The sequence below is a fragment of the Halichoerus grypus genome, chromosome 3 (genome assembly GCF_964656455.1).
Source record: "Halichoerus grypus chromosome 3, mHalGry1.hap1.1, whole genome shotgun sequence".
In the NCBI taxonomy this organism is placed as follows: Eukaryota; Metazoa; Chordata; class Mammalia; order Carnivora; family Phocidae; genus Halichoerus; species Halichoerus grypus.
Genome location: NC_135714.1, coordinates 1027635 through 1045889, shown reverse-complemented (window position 1 = coordinate 1045889; position 18255 = coordinate 1027635). Strand labels below are relative to the sequence as shown.

The window sequence follows — 18255 nt, the reverse complement described above, 5'->3', positions numbered from 1 at the left end:
AATAGTTTAAAAAAATGAACAAAGGGACGTCTGGGTGGCTGCTCAGGTCATGATCCCAGGGTCCTGGGCTCGAGCCCCATGTCCCTGCTCAGTGGGGAGTCTGCTTCTCCCTCTGCCTCTCGCCCCTGCTTGTGCTCGCTCGCTTTCTCACAAAGGAATAAATAAAATCTTAAAAAAAAAGTGAGCAGGGCTTCCGCTGCCTGTGGCATTAAAGGAAAGCATCTCACATACTTGTCAGAGTTCTGGAAAGAGAGGAGGGAGGGCAGAGCTGGGAAAGTGCTGGAAGAAATGACAGCTGAACTCTTCTCATGAGTAAAAGACCTGAATCAGCAAATTTTAGAAGCTGAGTGAACCTCAGGTGGGATCCACCCAAAGAAATCCACATGAAGACACATCATCATCAAACGGAACAACGCTGAAGATAGCTGATTTTGCCAGCGGTGCGTGAGAACGGCGTCTGGCCCACAGCGAAGATGCTCCTCAGAACTTAGAGGCCGGAAGGAAGGAACGGTGTTCCTCACGTGCTGAAAAGCCCTGTCAGCTCCGAGTCCTATTCCCATTGAAAATATTCTCTAAGAAAGTGGGGGGAGTCAGGACATTGTCAGAAGAAGGAAAACTAAGAGAACTTGCCACCAGCAGATCTGCCTCAACCTAGAGGAGGATCTGTACTCGGAAAGGACATAGTTGACCCTTGAACGATGTGGGGGTTAGAGACGCTGGGCCCCGCGTCTCCCCCAACGCACACGAAAACCTGCATATGACTTTCCTTTTTAGTCTCTTTATCCATAACTGAAGCGGTGTTAGAGTAGAGAAGGTATTTACAAGTGCGGTGATGTGTTGGGAAGGGGATTATCTAGAAGGCAGTAGAAGTACACTGGGGATGTGTGCAGAGCTGTGTGAGGTTCACAGGCCCACCTTTTATATGACCCTCGGCTCTGTAGTGTTTCAGGTTACGTTCTCAGAAAGAAACAAAATGCCCAAGACAGGATTTGACTCCATTAAAAACACAACTGGAGGGAGCTCCTCCCTCTGTGTCTCTCAGGGGTCAGCAAGCAGGTGGCACAGCCGGGCCCTCTGTGTGTGACATTTGACCCCCAAAAACCTACCTGCTAAGAGCCTGCTGTTGACCAGAAGCCTTACCGATGACATACAGTTCTCGAACACCTGTTTTGTGTATAATATGTGTTATAGGCTGTATTCCTACAACAGAGTAGGCTAGACAAAAGAAAATGTTACTAAAACCGTAAGGAGGAGAAAAGACATTTCCAGGGCCGTCCTGTGTGGAGAAACCCCGAGCGTGCGTGGACCTGCGCACTTGAAGCCGGTGTTGTTCACGGGTCAGCGGTGCTAGGAGGCCTGGACCATGAAGACAAAAGAGCGTGGTAAATCCAGCAGACCTCCTTCTCATCCGCCTCTACACCAAGTGCCGTGGTCGCAGCAGAAACGGGCTGCTGGGGTGGCTGTCCGTGGAAGCAGGAGACGCTGAGACGAGCGTGCCGTGAGGGGGACAGGTCAAGGGGCGTCTGGGGGCCGAGGTGTCGACACGTTGCTGGGACTGGGACGAGGATGTGGACGGTGAGCAACCACTGCACGTACCACGCAAGGAGACGGACTCAGAAGCATGGGACACAAGTCCACGTGGAACCACGGAACCCACAGGAAGATGGGGAAACGAAAACAAAAACCCAGCTTTTTCATAACAACCCCAAACTGGAAAGACCCAGCTGCCCTTGAGTGGGAGAACGGTTAAAGCGGGATGGGCTTCCGGCGCAGCGCTGCCTGGTTAGGGAAGAGCAGGTGCACGGGTTTCCCGGGAGACCCCAAAGTCGTAGCTCCCCGCCCAGTGGAAACGAGGAGCAGAGGAGTGGTTGCCAGGGGCTCAGGAGGTGGGAGTGTGTCTGTGAAGCACGAGGTCCTCGTGGGGACAGGAGGGTTTCCTGCTTGGTGCCGTCGCCGTGCTGGCTACGACTGTCAGCATCGTCTGTACGGCGTTACCCTGGGGAGAAACCCCGTCTGTCATGTCTGCATGTTGATCTACAGTCATCTCAAAATGGAAAGCTTACTTCAGAGACGGGGAGTCGCGGTGCTGTCTGCCTCACAGGGTCACTGTGAGGCTCGAGTGGGGCCGGCCGAGGGGGCCTCTGGCACGGGAACTCTGGTTCGCTCTTCTCCCTTGGGTCCCTGTGACCTCGGGCGGAGGCCAGGAGACCTCTTCAGAAGGTCGGGATCGCGCTGCTCTCCATCCTTCCTCCCGTCCTGCGGATACTGAGAACCCCTGGGTGGCTGGAGGGCCGTGGGGGGTGGGGAGAGACGCTGGGGTGACCGTGAGGAGGAGGAGGAGGAGGAAGGGGCCGTCAAGCGCAGGGAGCAGGGCCTGGGCTGAGGTGGGATCCTGGCTGCTGTGAGCCTCCCCGAGGTCCGCACCTTCTGTCAGACGGTTCTGGTCACTGCAGACCCGAAGCTGAGGCCTTGGTGGTGCTGGTTTGTCTTGCGCTTGGCAAGGCGTGTTAGGAAAGTGTCTGACAGTGAGACACTGTAATCCTGGAATGACCTTCGCACGTGTACTTAGTTGACTTTCTTTTACAGCTGATCGCTGAGGAAGGGGTGGACAGCCTGAATGTGAAGGAATTGCAGTCAGCGTGTCGGGCGCGAGGCATGCGGGCCCTCGGTGTCACGGAGGATCGGCTGAAGGACCAGCTGAAGCAGGTGTGTGGCTCAGGGGCTTCCCCACCATCCGACCAGCATAGATGGGCTGCTTGTGGAAAAACTCTCCTCAAACCCTGGTGGCAGCCAGGCCTGGACGAGGGTGCATGGTGACCTGGTTCTGTCGTGTGCTCACTTAGCCCGTGTTCGCGGCTCTGACCTTTCTCACCTGCTCTTGGCGGATGTTAACATCCTTACTGTCCCATTCTGGTCCTGTGTGGACAGATGAGGATGAGGTGAACTTCCCTTAAAATTCCAGCGTGTCTTGTAACTGAGGCCAGGGACCTCTGGGTAAATAGGACCCAGGCCAGCCCATCCTGAGTGTCTCTGTCGGCTGCGCCTTGCTTTCTCCAGCGGCTCAGGGGCCCTTGGTCAGCATCCAGAGACCAGCGTGGCAGCTGCATCCGTTTGAGTAGGTTAGAGGTTGGAGAGGGGACATTCACGGCACTTGAGCTGCCACATGGGAAGACCCAGCGCGTGCCCAGTGCCCGCTGGCCCCCGTCCAGCTCTGTCTGCAGGGCCGGCTCCCTCCCCGGGGCTTGTCCTCCACATGCAGACAAAGGGGTGTCAACACCTGCTTTTCCTCTCTCAACACAAGTGCTGTCTACTGTGCGGTCCCCCGGCAGAACCTTCTCCGTAGGCTGGGTCCCTGTGTCTCCCGCAGGCATGCCCGGGACTGTTGGCAGCCTGCTTTGAGCACAGCTGGGCACGTGTGAGTGCGGGACGCTGTTGGAAATCAGAGTGTTTGGGTTTCCCTGGTCATGTGTCCTCCGTCTCGTCTCCACTTCTGTCCCGCGCCCAGTTTGTGTCCAGACCTTGTCGTGTCTTCCTGGTCGTTTGAACACTGTCTTTGTGTCACTAACATCCCCCCAAACAGCGCCTGGCCCTTACGAGGCTGGCAGAGCCCTGAGAGCCTTCTGAGCCCACAGGTACCACCCTTGCAGTGTCTGTGGCGCTTGGACGTGAGGAGCTTCCAGGGGCGCCTGGTGGCGCCGTCAGCGGAGCATCCGACTCTTGGTTTTGGCTCAGCTCGTGATCTCAGGGTCATGAGATCGAGTTCCGCGTCGGGCTCTGTGCTCAGCAGAAAGTCTGCTAGAGATTCTCTCTGCTTTTGCCCCCCAACCCAAAAAAAAGAAAAATTAAATAAAAAATCAGTAAGTGAAGAGCTTCATTAACAGAGTGTGTGGTCGCCTCGCTCCGTGCTTCCCGAGCCTGGTGGCCGTGCCGCGGGTCCTCATTCACGACCCTGGGGCATCTCGGGCTCGGTCAGCTGAGGCGGGCGTCAGGTCATAAGAGGTGGCAGTAGGTGGGCCTTGTAGAAATTGAGGACTCTTGTTTTGGGGAGAACTTCCTCGAGTGATCTAGTGCGTCCCATCTACCCAAGTCCCCCTCCCCCATCAAACCAGAAGAGAGAGGAAAATCCCAGGGTCCAGGTCCCAGGAGAGGCCGATGGGACGCGGCCAGCAGGTGAGTGCGTCCAACCCCCGACTGCAGTGGCTGGAGCTGCACCTGCACCAGGAGATCCCGACGTCCCTGCTCATCCTGTCCCGGGCCATGTACCTCCCAGACACCCTCTCGCCCGCCGACCAGCTCAAGTCCACGCTGCAGACACTCCCGGAGATCGTGGTACGTGTTGCCAGGAGACCGCTTCTGCAGCTCGCTCTGGAAGGGGCCCTCTCGCTTCTGGGGATGCGCCCCACCCCCTTCTGTTTTACCGGTCCTTTCTCTGAGTACCGAGGGCTCCTGGGACGGGCGCAGAAGGTGCCCCTCGGCTGCCTCGCAGCCTTTCCAGCAGACGGGGCTCCTGAGTGCGACCCCGGGAGGCGGTCCCACTCGGCAGTGCAGGCGGGCGGGGCTGCTGCAGGGGCCTCTCTGGCCGCGGCCAAACCTGCCGTGCCGCCACGAGCCCTTGGGCCGCAGGCTCCCCCTTCACAGGTGTCCCCGGTCTGTAGGCGAAGGAGGCCCAGATGAAGGTGGCCGAAGTGGAGGGTGAGCAGGTGGACAACAAGGCGAAGCTGGAGGCCACGCTGCAGGAGGAGGCGGCCATCCAGCAGGAGCACCGGGAGAAGGAGCTTCAGAGGCTCTCCGAGGCAGCGGTAAGCAGCCGGCAGGTCCGTGGGCCCGCCCAGGCAGAGCGGGAGCCACACAGGGCGTTGGGACAGGCTAAAGGCTGTCTGCTCCAGCTTTTCTAGAAACTGCTTGTGGAACTGTGTCTAGAGGCTCCCTGCGGTCCGTCTCCTGTTTTCTGCCTGGAAGGCCCGGGGGACGGGACTTGGCCGGCTCTCCGTGGTCCGGGTGCCAGTCCCCCAGCACGGCCGGCCCGGCCGACGGACAGAGGGGCAGCGCAGTGCCCACGTTCTCTTTGGGCCCCTTGGCCCGGGCGGTGGGTGTGTTTGCTCTGGAAGTCATGGGGCAGCTTCGTGCAGTTGTCAGGGGAGGACGGAAGTTGGGGTTTGATGGTGGTACCGCGTTAGATGGGCCTCCGTGGACCTGGGAGCACAGCTGCGCCCGTCGGAGTCCTGCAGTGACGCCTCGCGGGGGTCACCCCCCGCATGCTGGCTGCCGGGCTTTCAAACCTGCACTGGCGCACAGCCGGCCTATTGACATCGCGCCCTCGGTCCGTGCCGGCACCGATGCTCTAGGACGGTGGCCGGGGCGCCAGGTGATGCTGAGTCGGCAATGGACTTGCATTTCAGAAGGAAGTGGAGCCCGAAGTGGCGGCAGAGGCTGCCCCTGGGAGGCCTGCGGCCGAGCTGCAGCCCGAAGTGCCCGAGGTGACCCTGCCGTCAGAGACCCTGAAGGACACGGCCCCTGTCCTGGAAGGCTTGAAGGTAACCGCGCACGCACACCCGGAATGCAGGCCATGTTGGAGCCCAGCAGGAGGGTGGAGAGGGGGCTGGCTTGTGGGGCAGGGACTCCTGAGGTGCCGTGGCCAGGCTTAGGGTGACAGCAGGCGGTTGTGGGGTGCGGAGGGCGAGGCCGCAGCTTGGAGAAGCTCTCGGGAGGCCCAGTGTGCTGTGACAAGAGCAAGCTGCGCTCCGAGCTCTGGGCCTGGGCGCCTAGGAGGCTGAGGTGCCCGTGGCTTGGCCCCCCGGGCCCTCTGTGCTCCCAGTGGCCGGGGATCCACGCCTGAAGGCAGGTCTCCAGGCCCCTTCCTGGCTGGGCTGCACAGTGGGAAGGAGGGAAGCTGGTGTGACCCGCAGCCTGATGTGCTGGGCACTGTAGCCATATACTTCTCCTGGGGGGCCTCACTGTCCTGGTGTAGCCCGCTCCCCACACAGGGCGCCTTCTGTCTGGAACTCCCAGGTGTTGGGTGTGGGAAATCTCTGTAGACGGATGGCAACGTTGGTTTGGCAGCTGGAGTAGGAGAGAGACCAGGACTGCGGATTCATGTTGGGTGGGGGGGTGGTTTGAAGTGAGGTCCCGGAGGGCTTGGAACACGGTGGCCTCCACGTTCAGAGGTCAGAGGAGAGACGAGGCTGTGGAGGGACAGTTCATGCAGTCCCAACACGTCGACACCTGGTGGGAGGTTGTGTCCAGGGGAGGGTGGGCCTTGTCAGGGGTGTTGAGGGCCAGGTGGGGGAGGCCTGAAGACCGATCCCTAATGGGGAGGGTGAGCTTGTCTGTGGCTTGGCAGGAGCAATTGTGGGGCAGAACTGGAAGAAAAAGCTCCCCTGCGGGGGTCTTAGGGTGGAGCTGCCAGGAGCTGGGGGGACGCCAGCCTTCTCCAGGCCCATGGGGAAGGAAGGAACCCACTGCAGCAGGCGGCAGGGAGAGCTGGGTCTCAGGGAGGATCTAGACTGTTGTGAGAAGACTCGGGGTAGCACATCTGAGCTGGTGCGGCTGCCGAAGACGGTCTGTCATCCTCAGAGGCCGTGTGTTTGGGTGGAGGACAGTGGCTGGAACAGTGAGGAGGGAGGCCAGGGCCATCCTGGAAACAGATACATGCTGGTATGGACACATCGAGGAGGCTGGGAGGAAGAGGGTCCCAGGAAGCTGGGGCCACGCTGGGCTCAAAGGGTGACCCAGGGAAGGGTCAGGGTCATTTTTAAGGGGGTGCAAGGCTGGAACACAGCTGAGCAGAGATGGAGCCTGGCTGGGCCCATGGAACGCAGCTCAGGGAGAAAGGGCACCTGTCATTAAATAGGGCTGGGACAGTTGGCTTTCTTCACGGAAACAGATGCATCCCATTTCCAACAGATTAACGGCCTAGATGTGAAAGGACATTTAGAAGTGTCAGGAGATGGGGCGCCTGGGTGGCTCAGTCGTTAAGCGTCTGTGTTCAGCTCAGGTCACGATCCCAGGGTCCTGGGATCGAGCCCCACATCGGGCTCCCTGCTCCGCGGGAAGCCTGCTTCTCTCTCTCCCTCTGCTCCCCCTGCTTGTGCTCCCTCTCTCGCTGTGTCTCTGTCAAATAAATAAATAAAATCTTAAAAAAAAGAATTGTCAGAAGAACTAAGGATTGCTGGGGATTTCTTAGCAAGAAGCACAAACCTTTACAAAACTGACAGCTAAGAGCCTTTGTTCCCTGGAAAGTCAGCGTAAGGGGCGGGAAGAACGAGGATGTCTGTCCCCGTTTGCAGTGCAGCCCTGTAGGTCTGAGCTGTGCTGAGCGTCTGCTGGGGGTGCACAGAGAACCCGAATAGCTCGCCTCTGGTAGGGACCCTGCGCTGTGGCTGGAAGCCTTTCCACAGAGAAAGCCAGGCCCGTGTGGCGTCACAGGCCAGGTTCTGGTGAGATCCTTCCATGCAACGCAGACTGCAGAAAGCCAGGGGGGACCATTTCCAGCTTGTTCTGAGATGAGCGTTAGCTGATGCCAGACCGCTAGGAGAGAACTGCACAACCGCCTCTTTCAGGAGCACAGATGCACAAATTCTTAACAAACTCGTGGCAAATCAGATGCAGCCATTCTGTAAAAAGGCTAACGCGTCTTGATCTCATGGGGCTTGTCCAGGGAATACAGAACACCAGTCAGTGTAACGAGCATAGTAACAGAATGAGGAGAAAAACCATGTATGAGCATCTCGATCAATGCAGAAGAAGCACTTCACAGAACCCAGCATCTGCTCCTGATTAAAAGAAAATTCCTCAGCGAGCCAGGAGAGGAGAACGTTCTCAACCCGACGAGGAGCGTCTGTGCAGACAGCTGCCGCTGGGCCCCTGACGGCCTGCTTCTGCTCAGCAGCCGCCGAGGGGCTGGCCAGGACCGTTAGGGGAGAGAGAGAAGAAAACCACACAGTCGGAAGGAGGGAGCGAAACCGCCTGTTTGCAGAGCATGTGAGCTGCTAAGAACGAGCGCTGCTTCTCTGTGCTGGTCACGAGCAGCCAGCTTGGAAGGTCAGCGTATCACTGACCGTCCCCTAGAGTGAGCCACGTGGGGGTGAGTCCGAAAGTAGCCACGTCAGCGCTGTACGCCGGATGCTACGGTGCTGTTGAGGTCAGTTAGCTCGGACGAATGTCCTGCCCTCGTGGGTGCCAGGGGTCCTTGTTGGTGAGGTGTTCGTTCTGCAACTTGTATATAGATTCAAAACCATCCCGTCCCAGCGGGCTTTGTGTGGAAATTGATAGGCTTATTCTAAAGCGTACGTGCAAGTTCAGAGGAGCTGGGATAGCCACGTACAGGAGCAGGTTTGGTCTGTGCTCAGGATGGGGTGCTGTTGGGCCCTGGAGGCACAGGACAACACGAGTGGGGCTCCGAGTGAGGGGGCAGACGACGTCCTGCACGCATGAGCTCCTGGTCTGGGATGTGCTTGTGTGACCTGCTGGAGGGCAGCTCGGAGCTGGCCTGGGGACACAAAGGTTTGGGGTGGCCGACAGGTCTCCGTCAGGGGGTGATGGTTTCCCGGGCTTATGTGTGTGTCCGATACACACGTGGCGGGGTTGGGTGCCATGGGGGCGAGGACGGGGACTGCGCGCGTGTCTGCTGGCCTCTGCCACGCATGGCGGGAGCAGATGGTGTGGACAGAAGAGCTGCCGAGTCTCGGTGGGTGGGAGGGCAGTGATGATCTTCCTCCAGCTGGGTTTCCGTTGGGGTGCTTCCTTTGCAGGAAGAGGAAATAACAAAAGAGGAAATCGACATACTCAGCAACGCCTGCTCGAAGCTGAAAGAGCAGAAGTCGTCCCTGACGAAGGAGAAGGAGGAGCTGGAGCTGCTCAAGGAGGACGTGCAGGACTACAGCGAGGTGGGCGGCGGCGTCTCGGGGGTGCCCTCCGCCTTCTTCTGGGCCGGGCGGCGGTCTCTGCGCGGCTGGGCCCTTTGCTCCTGGCCCCACCCCCGCTTGCCATGAAGGTACCAGATCTTGTGTCTGGTCGCTTGGTAAATGGAATCCTAGCTGCGGTCGTAGTTCCCGAAACACTTCTTTCTTACACACTAGCTCTTTTCATTTATTATTATTTTTTTAAAGGAAAACCTGTCTGTTTTATAAATATTACTTCCGAATCTGATTTAAAAGAGCTGTTTTGGGGCGCCCGGCTGGCTCAGTTGGAGCGTGTGACTCCATCTCAGGGTCGTGAGCCCAAGCCCCACGTGGGGTGTGGAGCCTACTTTATAAAAGAACTATGTTTTCATAGATCCGTTGGGAAAAGATGACTAGTTTTGAGATTGATTGGTAAAAATAATGAACCATTTTCATATCAACCCTGTTGCCATGGTGGGTTCTCCATTGGGAATTAGGTGTTCACCAGAAATAGCCCTTTGCCTCGTCTCCAGCCCCACCTTCCGTTGCTCCCTGTAACGCTTGCTCATGGGGACAGTCGTGATTTGGGATTACGAAGGCACTTTCTGTTCCTTGATTCTTTCATCCATTTATTTATTCTTTTAACAAATATGAAGAAAGATGAGACTCAAATAGAGGCCATTTCCTTTGCTACAGAATCAATATTTGAGTTTGCAAAAATAAGAGTAGTTTGTATGAGAGATGCGGATACGACTGTGCAGCTCTGTTCGTGACCTGGAACTTTTTACCTTTGGGTTAATTTAACTACTTTCACAAGGTAAACAGAGGTGTATGGTTCCTTTTTATTTTTTTTTTAAGACAGTCTTTTATAGCTGAATAATTTCGTTAGGACTTGCAAGAGATCAAGAAGGAGCTTTCCAAGACAGGCGAAGAGATCTATGTGGAGGAGTCTAAAGCCAGCAAGAGGCTGACGAGGAGGGTGCAGCAGATGATCGGGCAGATAGACAGCCTGCTGTCCCAGCTGGAGATGGACCAGCAGGCTGGCAAGCTGGGCCCCACCCCCGAGCAGCCGCCTGCGGGGTGAGTAGGGCGCCGACGCCGGGCACAGGGAGACTCGGGGATGTGCTGACCTTGAGGTGCATTTCTCAGCCGTGGTGCCCAACCCCTGACCTTTGACCCAGCGGTTCCAGCCAGAAGCCCAGCCACACCTCAGTCTCCACTTGTCACTAACCGTTTTACTGCAGTAGCTCTCAGGGTCCTCTCTCCTGCACGCACACGCACGCACACGCACACGCACACTTTGGCCACTGTCAGGACCGTACCTGTGGCTTGGCTGGTCCCCCCCCCCAACCCTCACCCCCCAGCCACCGTAGGCCACACCTGTCTCCAGACTCCCATCAAGCTGGTCCTTCGTACATTCGTACATAGGATTGCAGCTTCCCTGGGAACCCCTGGGCCCTCCCCTGCCGCCTCTCTCTTCCTGAACCCCCTGCACACAGGCGCTCAGTGACGACCCCCACTCTGGAGGTCATTGTGTGAGTGAAGAGCTGTCAGGCTGGTGAATGGTGCTCTCCTGGGCTGGGCACTGTGCTCTGAGCGCCCACAACTCCAAGGGGGCAGGTGGGCTGGCTGCAGGCTTCCTGCTGTCCTCGGGTTGGGGGGCCTTCTCCCCCAGACGAGGTTAGTGTCCTTCCTGAGCTGTGTCAGCCCACCCGCCCTCGCTGGTCAGAAGGCAGTACTTGGCCCTTGCCGCCCAGGCCACGGCACACACGGGCCTGAGGACCCCTGCCGGGGACCATGGCGCACTCTGTGCTGCCCCGCAGTGGAGAGGCATGCTGGGGGGCAGCGCACGGGGAGACGTGGCACCAAGTGGAGATCTCTGGTTTTGTGTCCGGGTTGGGTGGGCATTCCCAAAGGCAGGGGCCGGGGAGCGCTGGAGGGCGCGGTTGCCTGGGTCAGGGTTGACCCGTAGGAGGCCTGGTGAGGGTGTGGGTGTGGCGGTGCCGTAGACAGGCTGTGTCCTGCCCCAAGCCCCAGGGAGACCGTCATCAGCATCACCGAGCTCATCAGTGCCATGAAGCAAATCAAGCACATTCCAGAAAACAAGCTCATCAGCTTGGCCTCCGCGCTGGATGAAAATAAGGACGGCAAGATCAACATCGACGACCTCGTCAAGGTGAGCTGTGGGATGGGGTCGGGACTGCCTGGCCCAGCCGACGGCTGTCTCTGGGGGTGGACGTTTTCCACGTGTGGCCCCGTCCCTGCCCTCACACTAAACCCTTGGCTTCGTCAGGGTGTCCACCTAGAGCAGCCCGTCTGCATTTTGACTGGACACTTGGCCTCTTGTGGCCTCTGGTGGGGCCATGGCGTGGTCAGGGGGATGCGGCAGCGGCAGGGTGCCTGGGGCAGACCTCGGAGGGGGGAGGAGTTGTGTCCGGCCGTCCTCCGGGCCACCTGAACCCTGAGGGGGGCATCCAGGGGAGCACTTGGGTCCCTGGTGCCAAGAGTTGGGCAGCCCAGGAGACTGGGAATGGGATTCCACCTTCATGAGGAGGTGTCTGCGGGGAGAGCACCTTCACGGGTGTTTGAACAGTTTCCAGTCTGTCCAGCTGGTTGGTGATTTTTCACATGTTTACAAAGCGTAACTGCTGAGTGACTGTGGTCCGCTTGAAAGACAAGGCATTACCTTTATCAGCAGCGGAGGCTGGGAGGCCCGAGCCCACGTCAGCCGCCCCTCCCCTGGGGCCCCTTCCGTGGTGTGGATGGCAGCTCGCATGCCCTCGCCCTGCACGCCTGGATCCTCTGCCCTGGTGGAGCCACGGGGGCGAGATGTTCCTGAGGAGCCACTGTCCAGGGCAGGCCCCCAGGCCGCGACCAGGGACCCGACAGGGGACCCGCTCCCGTTCCCCTCCCCCCACCCCCACATCCTCACACACTGCATGTCTCCTGCTCTCTCAGTCCCTCTTCCTCATAGCTTTTTTTTTTTAAGATTTTGTTACTCATTTGACAGAGAGAGGGCGCGAGCACACACGCACAAACAGGGAGGGTCAGACAGAGAGGGAGAAGCAGACTCCCTGCCGAGCAGGGAGCCCGACATGGGGCTCGATCCCAGGACCCCAAGATCATGACCCGAGTTGAAGGCAGACGCTTCACCGACTGAGCCACCCAGGCGCCCCTGCCTCCTAGCTTTAACCTGGCCTGGGGCTTTGGAGGCTGTTGGCCTCCTGGAGGTGGGTGGGGGCCTGGTACTGGGGAACCAGGGCTGCTGCAGGACCCCAGGGGCCCTCCTGCTGGGACGAAGGAGCCACATTCCGTCTCCCCTGCGTGCTCTGTGGGGAAAGCGCTGCGTGGGGGCAGGGCCACCCCCTGAGCCCCTCGTCCCTTTCTTGTGTGCGTAGGTGATCGAGCTGGTGGACAAAGAAGACATCCACATCTCCACCAGCCAGGTGGCCGAGATCGTGGCCATGTTGGAAAAGGAGGAGAAGGTAGAGGAGAAGGAGAAGGCCAAGGAGAAGGCTGGGAAGGAGGCCGCGGAAGTGAAGAATTAGGCCCGCCCCGCTCACGGGCGCCTCGGGGCCCCTTCCGCGTCGGCCTCCGCCCCCCAGCGCCGCCTGCCGGGCCCTGCTGTGCTCGAGACGGCTTTGAGGTAATTCTTAGTGACAATCTAGTATTTTGTCTGGAATAAATCAGAAACTTCCATAATCAAGTAATTTTTAATTTCATCATTCCATGAAGATTCATTCAGTCTGGAATCCCTGAACCCTTCCAGGGCATCATGTCTGGACTCACACAGTGGCACGGTGCTGCAGTGGCCCTGCCGTGGTGGCCACGTGTGCAGCCCGCCAACGGCTGGGGAGTCGTGGCCGCACACGGGCCTCCTGGCTCCAGAGGTGGGCCCGGGCCAGACCGGGGCAGTAAGGTGCCTCCTTCCCTGCATGGGCCGCACCCTGCTGGCGCCTGTCCCTGGGGAAGAAAGGACCGGCCGTGTGGACTCCCCGTGCCCGTGGAGCCTGAGGCATGCAGATGGGAGTTAGAGAAACACAGCCCTCCTCTTGGCTCTGGAGAAGACGTGCCCGTTAGTCTGCGGACTTGGATTCCTGACCGTCAGGCAGCCTAAATGGCACCTGTTCACGCACAGTTCCAAAGTCGTCTCTGGAACGACTGGGATCCCACAGCCTCTGGAAAACCACAGTTGTCCCGACAGGAATGTGGTGCCTTGTGCAAGTCTCCTGCCATGTGTCCGCCCTTGCTTGGTTTAACCTCTGGTGTTCCCCTAACACTCGAAGCAGTTGACGAGCGCAGACTTGTCACACACCGCCGCAGGTCTGACCCGTGGTAGCCGACGAGAGTTACGCTGGGAGAGGTACTAATGAAGCTCTTGGAAGTTAAGCCTTTCCACTCAACTGATTGATCATGCTGTTGTGGCTTTTAGAAAGTTTCCCGCTTTGGGTTGTCAGCGCCCCGTCACCCCCGTGGGTGATGGGGACGGATTGCGCTGTGTGTCCAGGGACGGCGCGGGGCGCTCGGAGCGCACACCCCCTGCTATAGCGTCGCTCCCAGCTCCTCCGGACCAGCAGGCCAGTGGCCGCACTGGTCCTGGGGCGGGGAGTCCTGAGGGGCTTTCAGAGAGGCGGCGCCCTGGCGGGGGCCGGTCCAACACTCAGGCTCTGGAGGGTCGGGCTCACCTGGCGCACCCGGGGCTGGAGCGCGGCGGCCTCCGTGGGCTTGGCGTCTGGCCGCCTCAGCACCTGGCAGCTCAGGTTGGGGGTGCTCGGGGGGCGGGGTGCTGGGGTCTCAGCTCTGTCGGACCCGTTCTTCAAAGGCTGGGGCCGTTATGGGCAAGAACGTTCTCTCGGCGGAATGCAGGCACAGGCTTGGAAGAGCTAGGAACAGGGTGGCCGGGTGAGCCGGGTGAGCCGGGAGAGGAGGAGGGGGGCCCAGAAAGGACAGCTTCTAAATTACTTGAAAATTTTTACTCAGCCGTTAAAGAGGAAACTTGACAAAATAGGAATAAGATTATGTATTCTCAAATGTAAACCTTTGTAAAGTAACAGTTGGGTTCTAAAGGGTTTTTATTTCGATTATTTGAGAAATATATTTTAGATGCTTAATTAAAATATTTATGAATTACCTTACACTTCCATTAGTGGCGGGTGTTGAGCCGTAGGAAGTGTGCGTGTCTGTGAGCTTTGGGCCGCCTGTGGGCCCCGCGGATGGCGCTTGTCTCTGTAGCGAGCGGCGCTTCGGCGCCCCACCAGCTGGGCCCAGCTCCTGTCTTGCCCGTCGCCGCCCTGCCCAGGTGCCCTGGGCATCCCCACGACGCGGTCACTGGGACGGCCGTGCGCCCCCGCTGCGCCCCTGCTTGTCCGCGTCCCCCGGGAGAGTCGCTCGCCCCCGGATGCTGCCGGGCTTGGCGAGGACCTTCGGGGCTGGCCACGTGGGCAGTGGCCCTGCTGCAGGCCCCCCCTCGGTGGCGCGGGGGATGTTCCCGTCCTGAGCTGGTCGCTGCAGCTGCGGGTCGTGTCCGCGCGTGCCGGCGGTAGACCTGGAAGTCAGTTCTGTGCCGCGAGCTTTGCGGAGGCGCCTGGGCCGTGACCGCCGGTGTCGGGCGGCTGCTCCGCGGCCCTCCTGCGCTTCTTGAGGAGAAGCAGCCTGTGATGTCGACACCTGCTTGGAAAGGAGACAGGAGTTCTTAGCACGTGCTTCATCCTTCGCTCCACCTTTTAAACACCACTCTTTTAGTTGGGATTTGGGAAAACTGTGTGGCTTCTGGAGCCCTTTTGGAATATCAAAATCCAGACTTTTTAAAAATGAAGGGCGCTTTGCAATTTTGCAGAATAACCTCCAGGCAGCGGTTCTCACAGTGGTGCCCTGGGCCACCTCCACCTGAGAACCCCCCCCCACCAGCTGTGTATAAATGTCTTTTTTTAGAAATAGTGTTTTTATTAAAATGCCAAATTAATGTTCCCATAACACTCGAAGTAAGATTTTTGAACCATGTGGCGCATCAGAAGTTAAGGTGGAAGCGGACAGAATTGTCGGAGTGTCTGCTTTGGGCTTCAGGGTCCGCTTCCACCTTCATGGCGGAGGGGGGTGGCACGTGGCCCTTGGGCGTGGCTGTGCCACCATGAGGCCAGGTTCCCGATGGACGTCCCACCTAGCGGAGCTCAAGCCCGGGTGGCCTCAGGTGCGCGCTGGCTTCATGTCCCGTCAGACTGTGCCCCCAGCCTGACCCCCGTGCGGTGGCCAGACACTCAGTGTGGTGTACGGAGAAGGGTTAATAAAGCACTGTCGTGATGACCTGTCCACTGTGCGGTGGTTGCTTTGTCCAGACTGGTGAAGGAGGCTGCTGCCTGACCTGCTCTCCCCCTGACCCCAGTTCTCAGTGGACGCCTTGGGACCTGGGTGGGCAGGACTGGGATCCCGGCTGAAGGGTCACCTAGGAGGGCCCAATTCTGTTGAGAAAGACTCTGAAAACTCCTGGGAGTGGGGACGGTGCTGCCCAAGGGCTGTGCACTCCACTGAGGGGGTCCCGGATGATGCAGGGGCCCTCCCTACCCTGCAGACTGCTCCCCAAAGCCTGGACAGGGCCCAGAGAGCCAGCTCAGGGCTGCCTGCGCTCTAGCCCAGAGTAGAGAGCTGAGCCCCTGCTGGGAGGGCCACTAGGCGGCAGGACAGGCACAACGATGCCCCCCCCCCACCGTCCTCCCAGTTCCCTCCGGCAGACAGACCACCCCACCCTGAGCCGGGGACCTCCACCCTGTCTCAGGTGGCCTCACCCCTTCACTGGCACCAGTCTGCATGGGGCGCTGTGTGGGATCCCTCCACCTTTACTGAGTCCTGACACCCTGCCTGAGGGCCACCCTCACTAGCATCCCACCTCTCCCTGAGGCCAGCCTTGGCCACGTTCCCTTTGCCCCGTAGGTCTTGAGAGCTCAGACGCGGCTCCAGAACCATGTGGGAGAGGTTATTTTTGGGGGGGCAGGTGTGGGTGGGGGGCTGCTGGGTCTCAGCCCTTGCCTTCCCCCTGGGCTGGGCCCTGAGCCAACGGCTCCTGTCCAGGTTCTTTGCGGTGCCCTGGCAGGCACCTACACGCCATCGCGGGAGTCAGTGGCTGGGGACAGTGGGGACAGGGGCCGTGTAAGTCTGCGGGCGACATGAGGCCTGGGCGGGAGCCTGTTTCTCGCTCCACAGTTCAGAAGGCCACATAAAGACACCAGGGCTCTGGGGACGCTGATCTGGGAGGGCGGGGGGGGGGGGGCAGGTGGCTCTACAGTCCTGGGGAAGGGTGCTCCTGAGCAGAAGAACGAGGACAGCATGAGTATGAAACACCGAGAATTGGTTGTAAACGAAGCTCCCGCCCCTGGCGGTCCTCAGTCTTGTCTGCCCGGCTGGCACAGACTCACACCAGGAGAGAGAGAGGCGCTCCCCAGTCTTCTCAGGAGGACGTTCCATCCCCGCAGGGTCTTGAGGGAGAATTCCTGCTGGTGGGCCTGGAAGCTACCTGTGCTGCTTCCCAGGCCCCAGGCACCACTCCCTGGGGGCTGGGGGTCATGGGGGCAGTGAGCTGGGGCAACTGGGGGTGAGGGCTGCTGGCCATGTGCCCCTTGCTCTGCCCCCCACAGCGTTCCTGCCCCAGATGCCCACCCAGCAAAGTCCGACGACCCCACGGGAGCACGGGCATATCCAGAAAGCAGGGCCTTCCAACAGGACACAGCTGTGCCCCCAAAAACTCCGGGAAGACGGGAGAGGGCCAGGGGCTATTCTGGACTAGGGAGAGACAGCAGATGAGGACCTGATTGAAAACCGCGCCGCTGTGGTGGGGGCGGCTGGCCTGCAAGGGTGTTTAGTGTGGGGGCTGCGGCCGTTTGTGCGACCACCTGCCCGGGGAGAGGACGCGGGGTGCACGGTCGGGGTCCAGCCTAGGAGCACAGGCGGGCGGCAGCCCACAGGTCAGGAGTAAGATTGCGGGGTCCGGGAAGGGTGTGGAGGCGCTCGGCCCAGGTGAGCCGAGCCAGGCAGCGATGGGGAAAGGTGAAGGGCCGGCCTGGAGGTCCAAGAACGGGGGAGCTCGCGACCTTCCGAGGGCAGGTGGCGTGTGGACGCGTCTCTCCCTGAGCCGCCACTGAGGCCGGCCCGGGGGCTGGGGCGAACCCCACCCGGCCCGGGGCTCAGAGAACACTCCGCAGGCTGCGCGGGGACCGCCCGCCCGGCTTGAAGGGCGGGGCCGCAGGTGCCGCCGGACAGGTGCAGCCTGACTGGGGCGGGGCCCTGGAGTAGGTGGGGCCAGCAGGTGAGGGGCGGGGCCGCGGGGAAAGGTGGGGCCCGCAGGTGAGGGGCGGGGAGGCTCCCCGGCCGCGCGGAGGGCCCGGCTGCCCTTGCCTGCCTGTCCAGTGCCCCAGCCTGCCGGCCTGGCCCGTTCCTCTGCCCGCCCGCGGCCCGCCCGGGGTCTCGGTCCGGCGTCCGGAAGACCGGCCCCTCCCCTGGAGGCCTGACCCCCGTTCCCGAGCGCGCCCCTGGAGCCCCGCGGGGCCGCGCAGGAGAGGGGCCGGGGACTTGGCGGGGATGCTGGCGGGCGGGCACTAGAGGGCGCTCCCGGCCCGCACTCCGCCCGCCTCCCCGTTTCCTGCCTCCCCCGCCGGCTTCCCCTCCCCCCCCCCCCCCGGGCTCCCCACCGGGCTCTCCCCTGCCAGGCTCCCCCCCAGCTTCCCCTCCCCCGCCGGCTTCCCCCCCCCCCGGCTCTCCCCTGCCAGGCTCCCCCCCAGCTTCCCCTCCCCCGCCGGCTTCCCCCCCCCCCCCCCCCGGCTCTCCCCTGCCAGGCTCCCCCCCAGCTTCCCCTCCCCCGCCGGCTTCCCCCCCCCCCCCCCGGGCTCCCCCCCAGCTCTCCCCTGCCAGGCTCCCCCCCAGCTTCCCCTCCCCCGCCGGCTTCCCCCCCCCCCCCCGGCTCTCCCCTGCCAGGCTCCCCCCCAGCTTCCCCTCCCCCGCCGGCTTCCCCCCCCCCCCGGGCTCCCCCCCCGGCTCTCCCCTGCCAGGCTCCCCCCCAGCTTCCCCTCCCCCCCCGGCTCCCCACTGGGCCCCCCCACTGCCGGGCTCCCCCCTGCAGGGTTCCATCCGCCCCCTGGGCTCCCCCCAGCTTCCCCCCCCGCCCCGTTCCCCCCCGCTCCCCCCGCCGGCTCCCTCCCCGCCCCCCCAGGGCTCCCCGCCAGGCCCCCTCCGCGGGTCCCCTCTGGGCTGCCCCCTCCACCTCCCCGCCGGCCCGGGGTGCTGCTGGCCCCAGGCTGCACTCCCACACTTGTGGTTCACGCCCTCATTGGCCTGCATCTCTCCGGAGCGCTGGGGACACAACACCGGGTCTCTGGCAGGCTGGACCGGGTGC

At 61.0% G+C, this 18255-nt stretch overlaps 1 protein-coding gene across 3 annotated transcripts in view; it reads left to right on the top strand.

The window, feature by feature from the left end:
- LETM1 (leucine zipper and EF-hand containing transmembrane protein 1) overlaps positions 1–15185 on the top strand; it is a 39256-nt gene extending 24071 nt beyond the window's left edge. For 2 of the 3 annotated variants that reach the window (XM_036070194.2, XM_078068294.1), the window contains 8 exons: positions 2587–2706; positions 4198–4329; positions 4656–4799; positions 5400–5534; positions 8751–8885; positions 9769–9959; positions 10911–11055; positions 12278–15185. In XM_036070194.2, coding sequence (XP_035926087.1) covers positions 2587–2706; positions 4198–4329; positions 4656–4799; positions 5400–5534; positions 8751–8885; positions 9769–9959; positions 10911–11055; positions 12278–12427 — 1152 coding nt within the window. In that variant the 3' untranslated portion in view covers positions 12428–15185. The remainder of the gene's footprint in view (positions 1–2586; positions 2707–4197; positions 4330–4655; positions 4800–5399; positions 5535–8750; positions 8886–9768; positions 9960–10910; positions 11056–12277) is intronic. The other variant, XM_036070195.2, reaches the window with a different exon arrangement.
- Positions 15186–18255: the final 3070 nt, after the last annotated feature.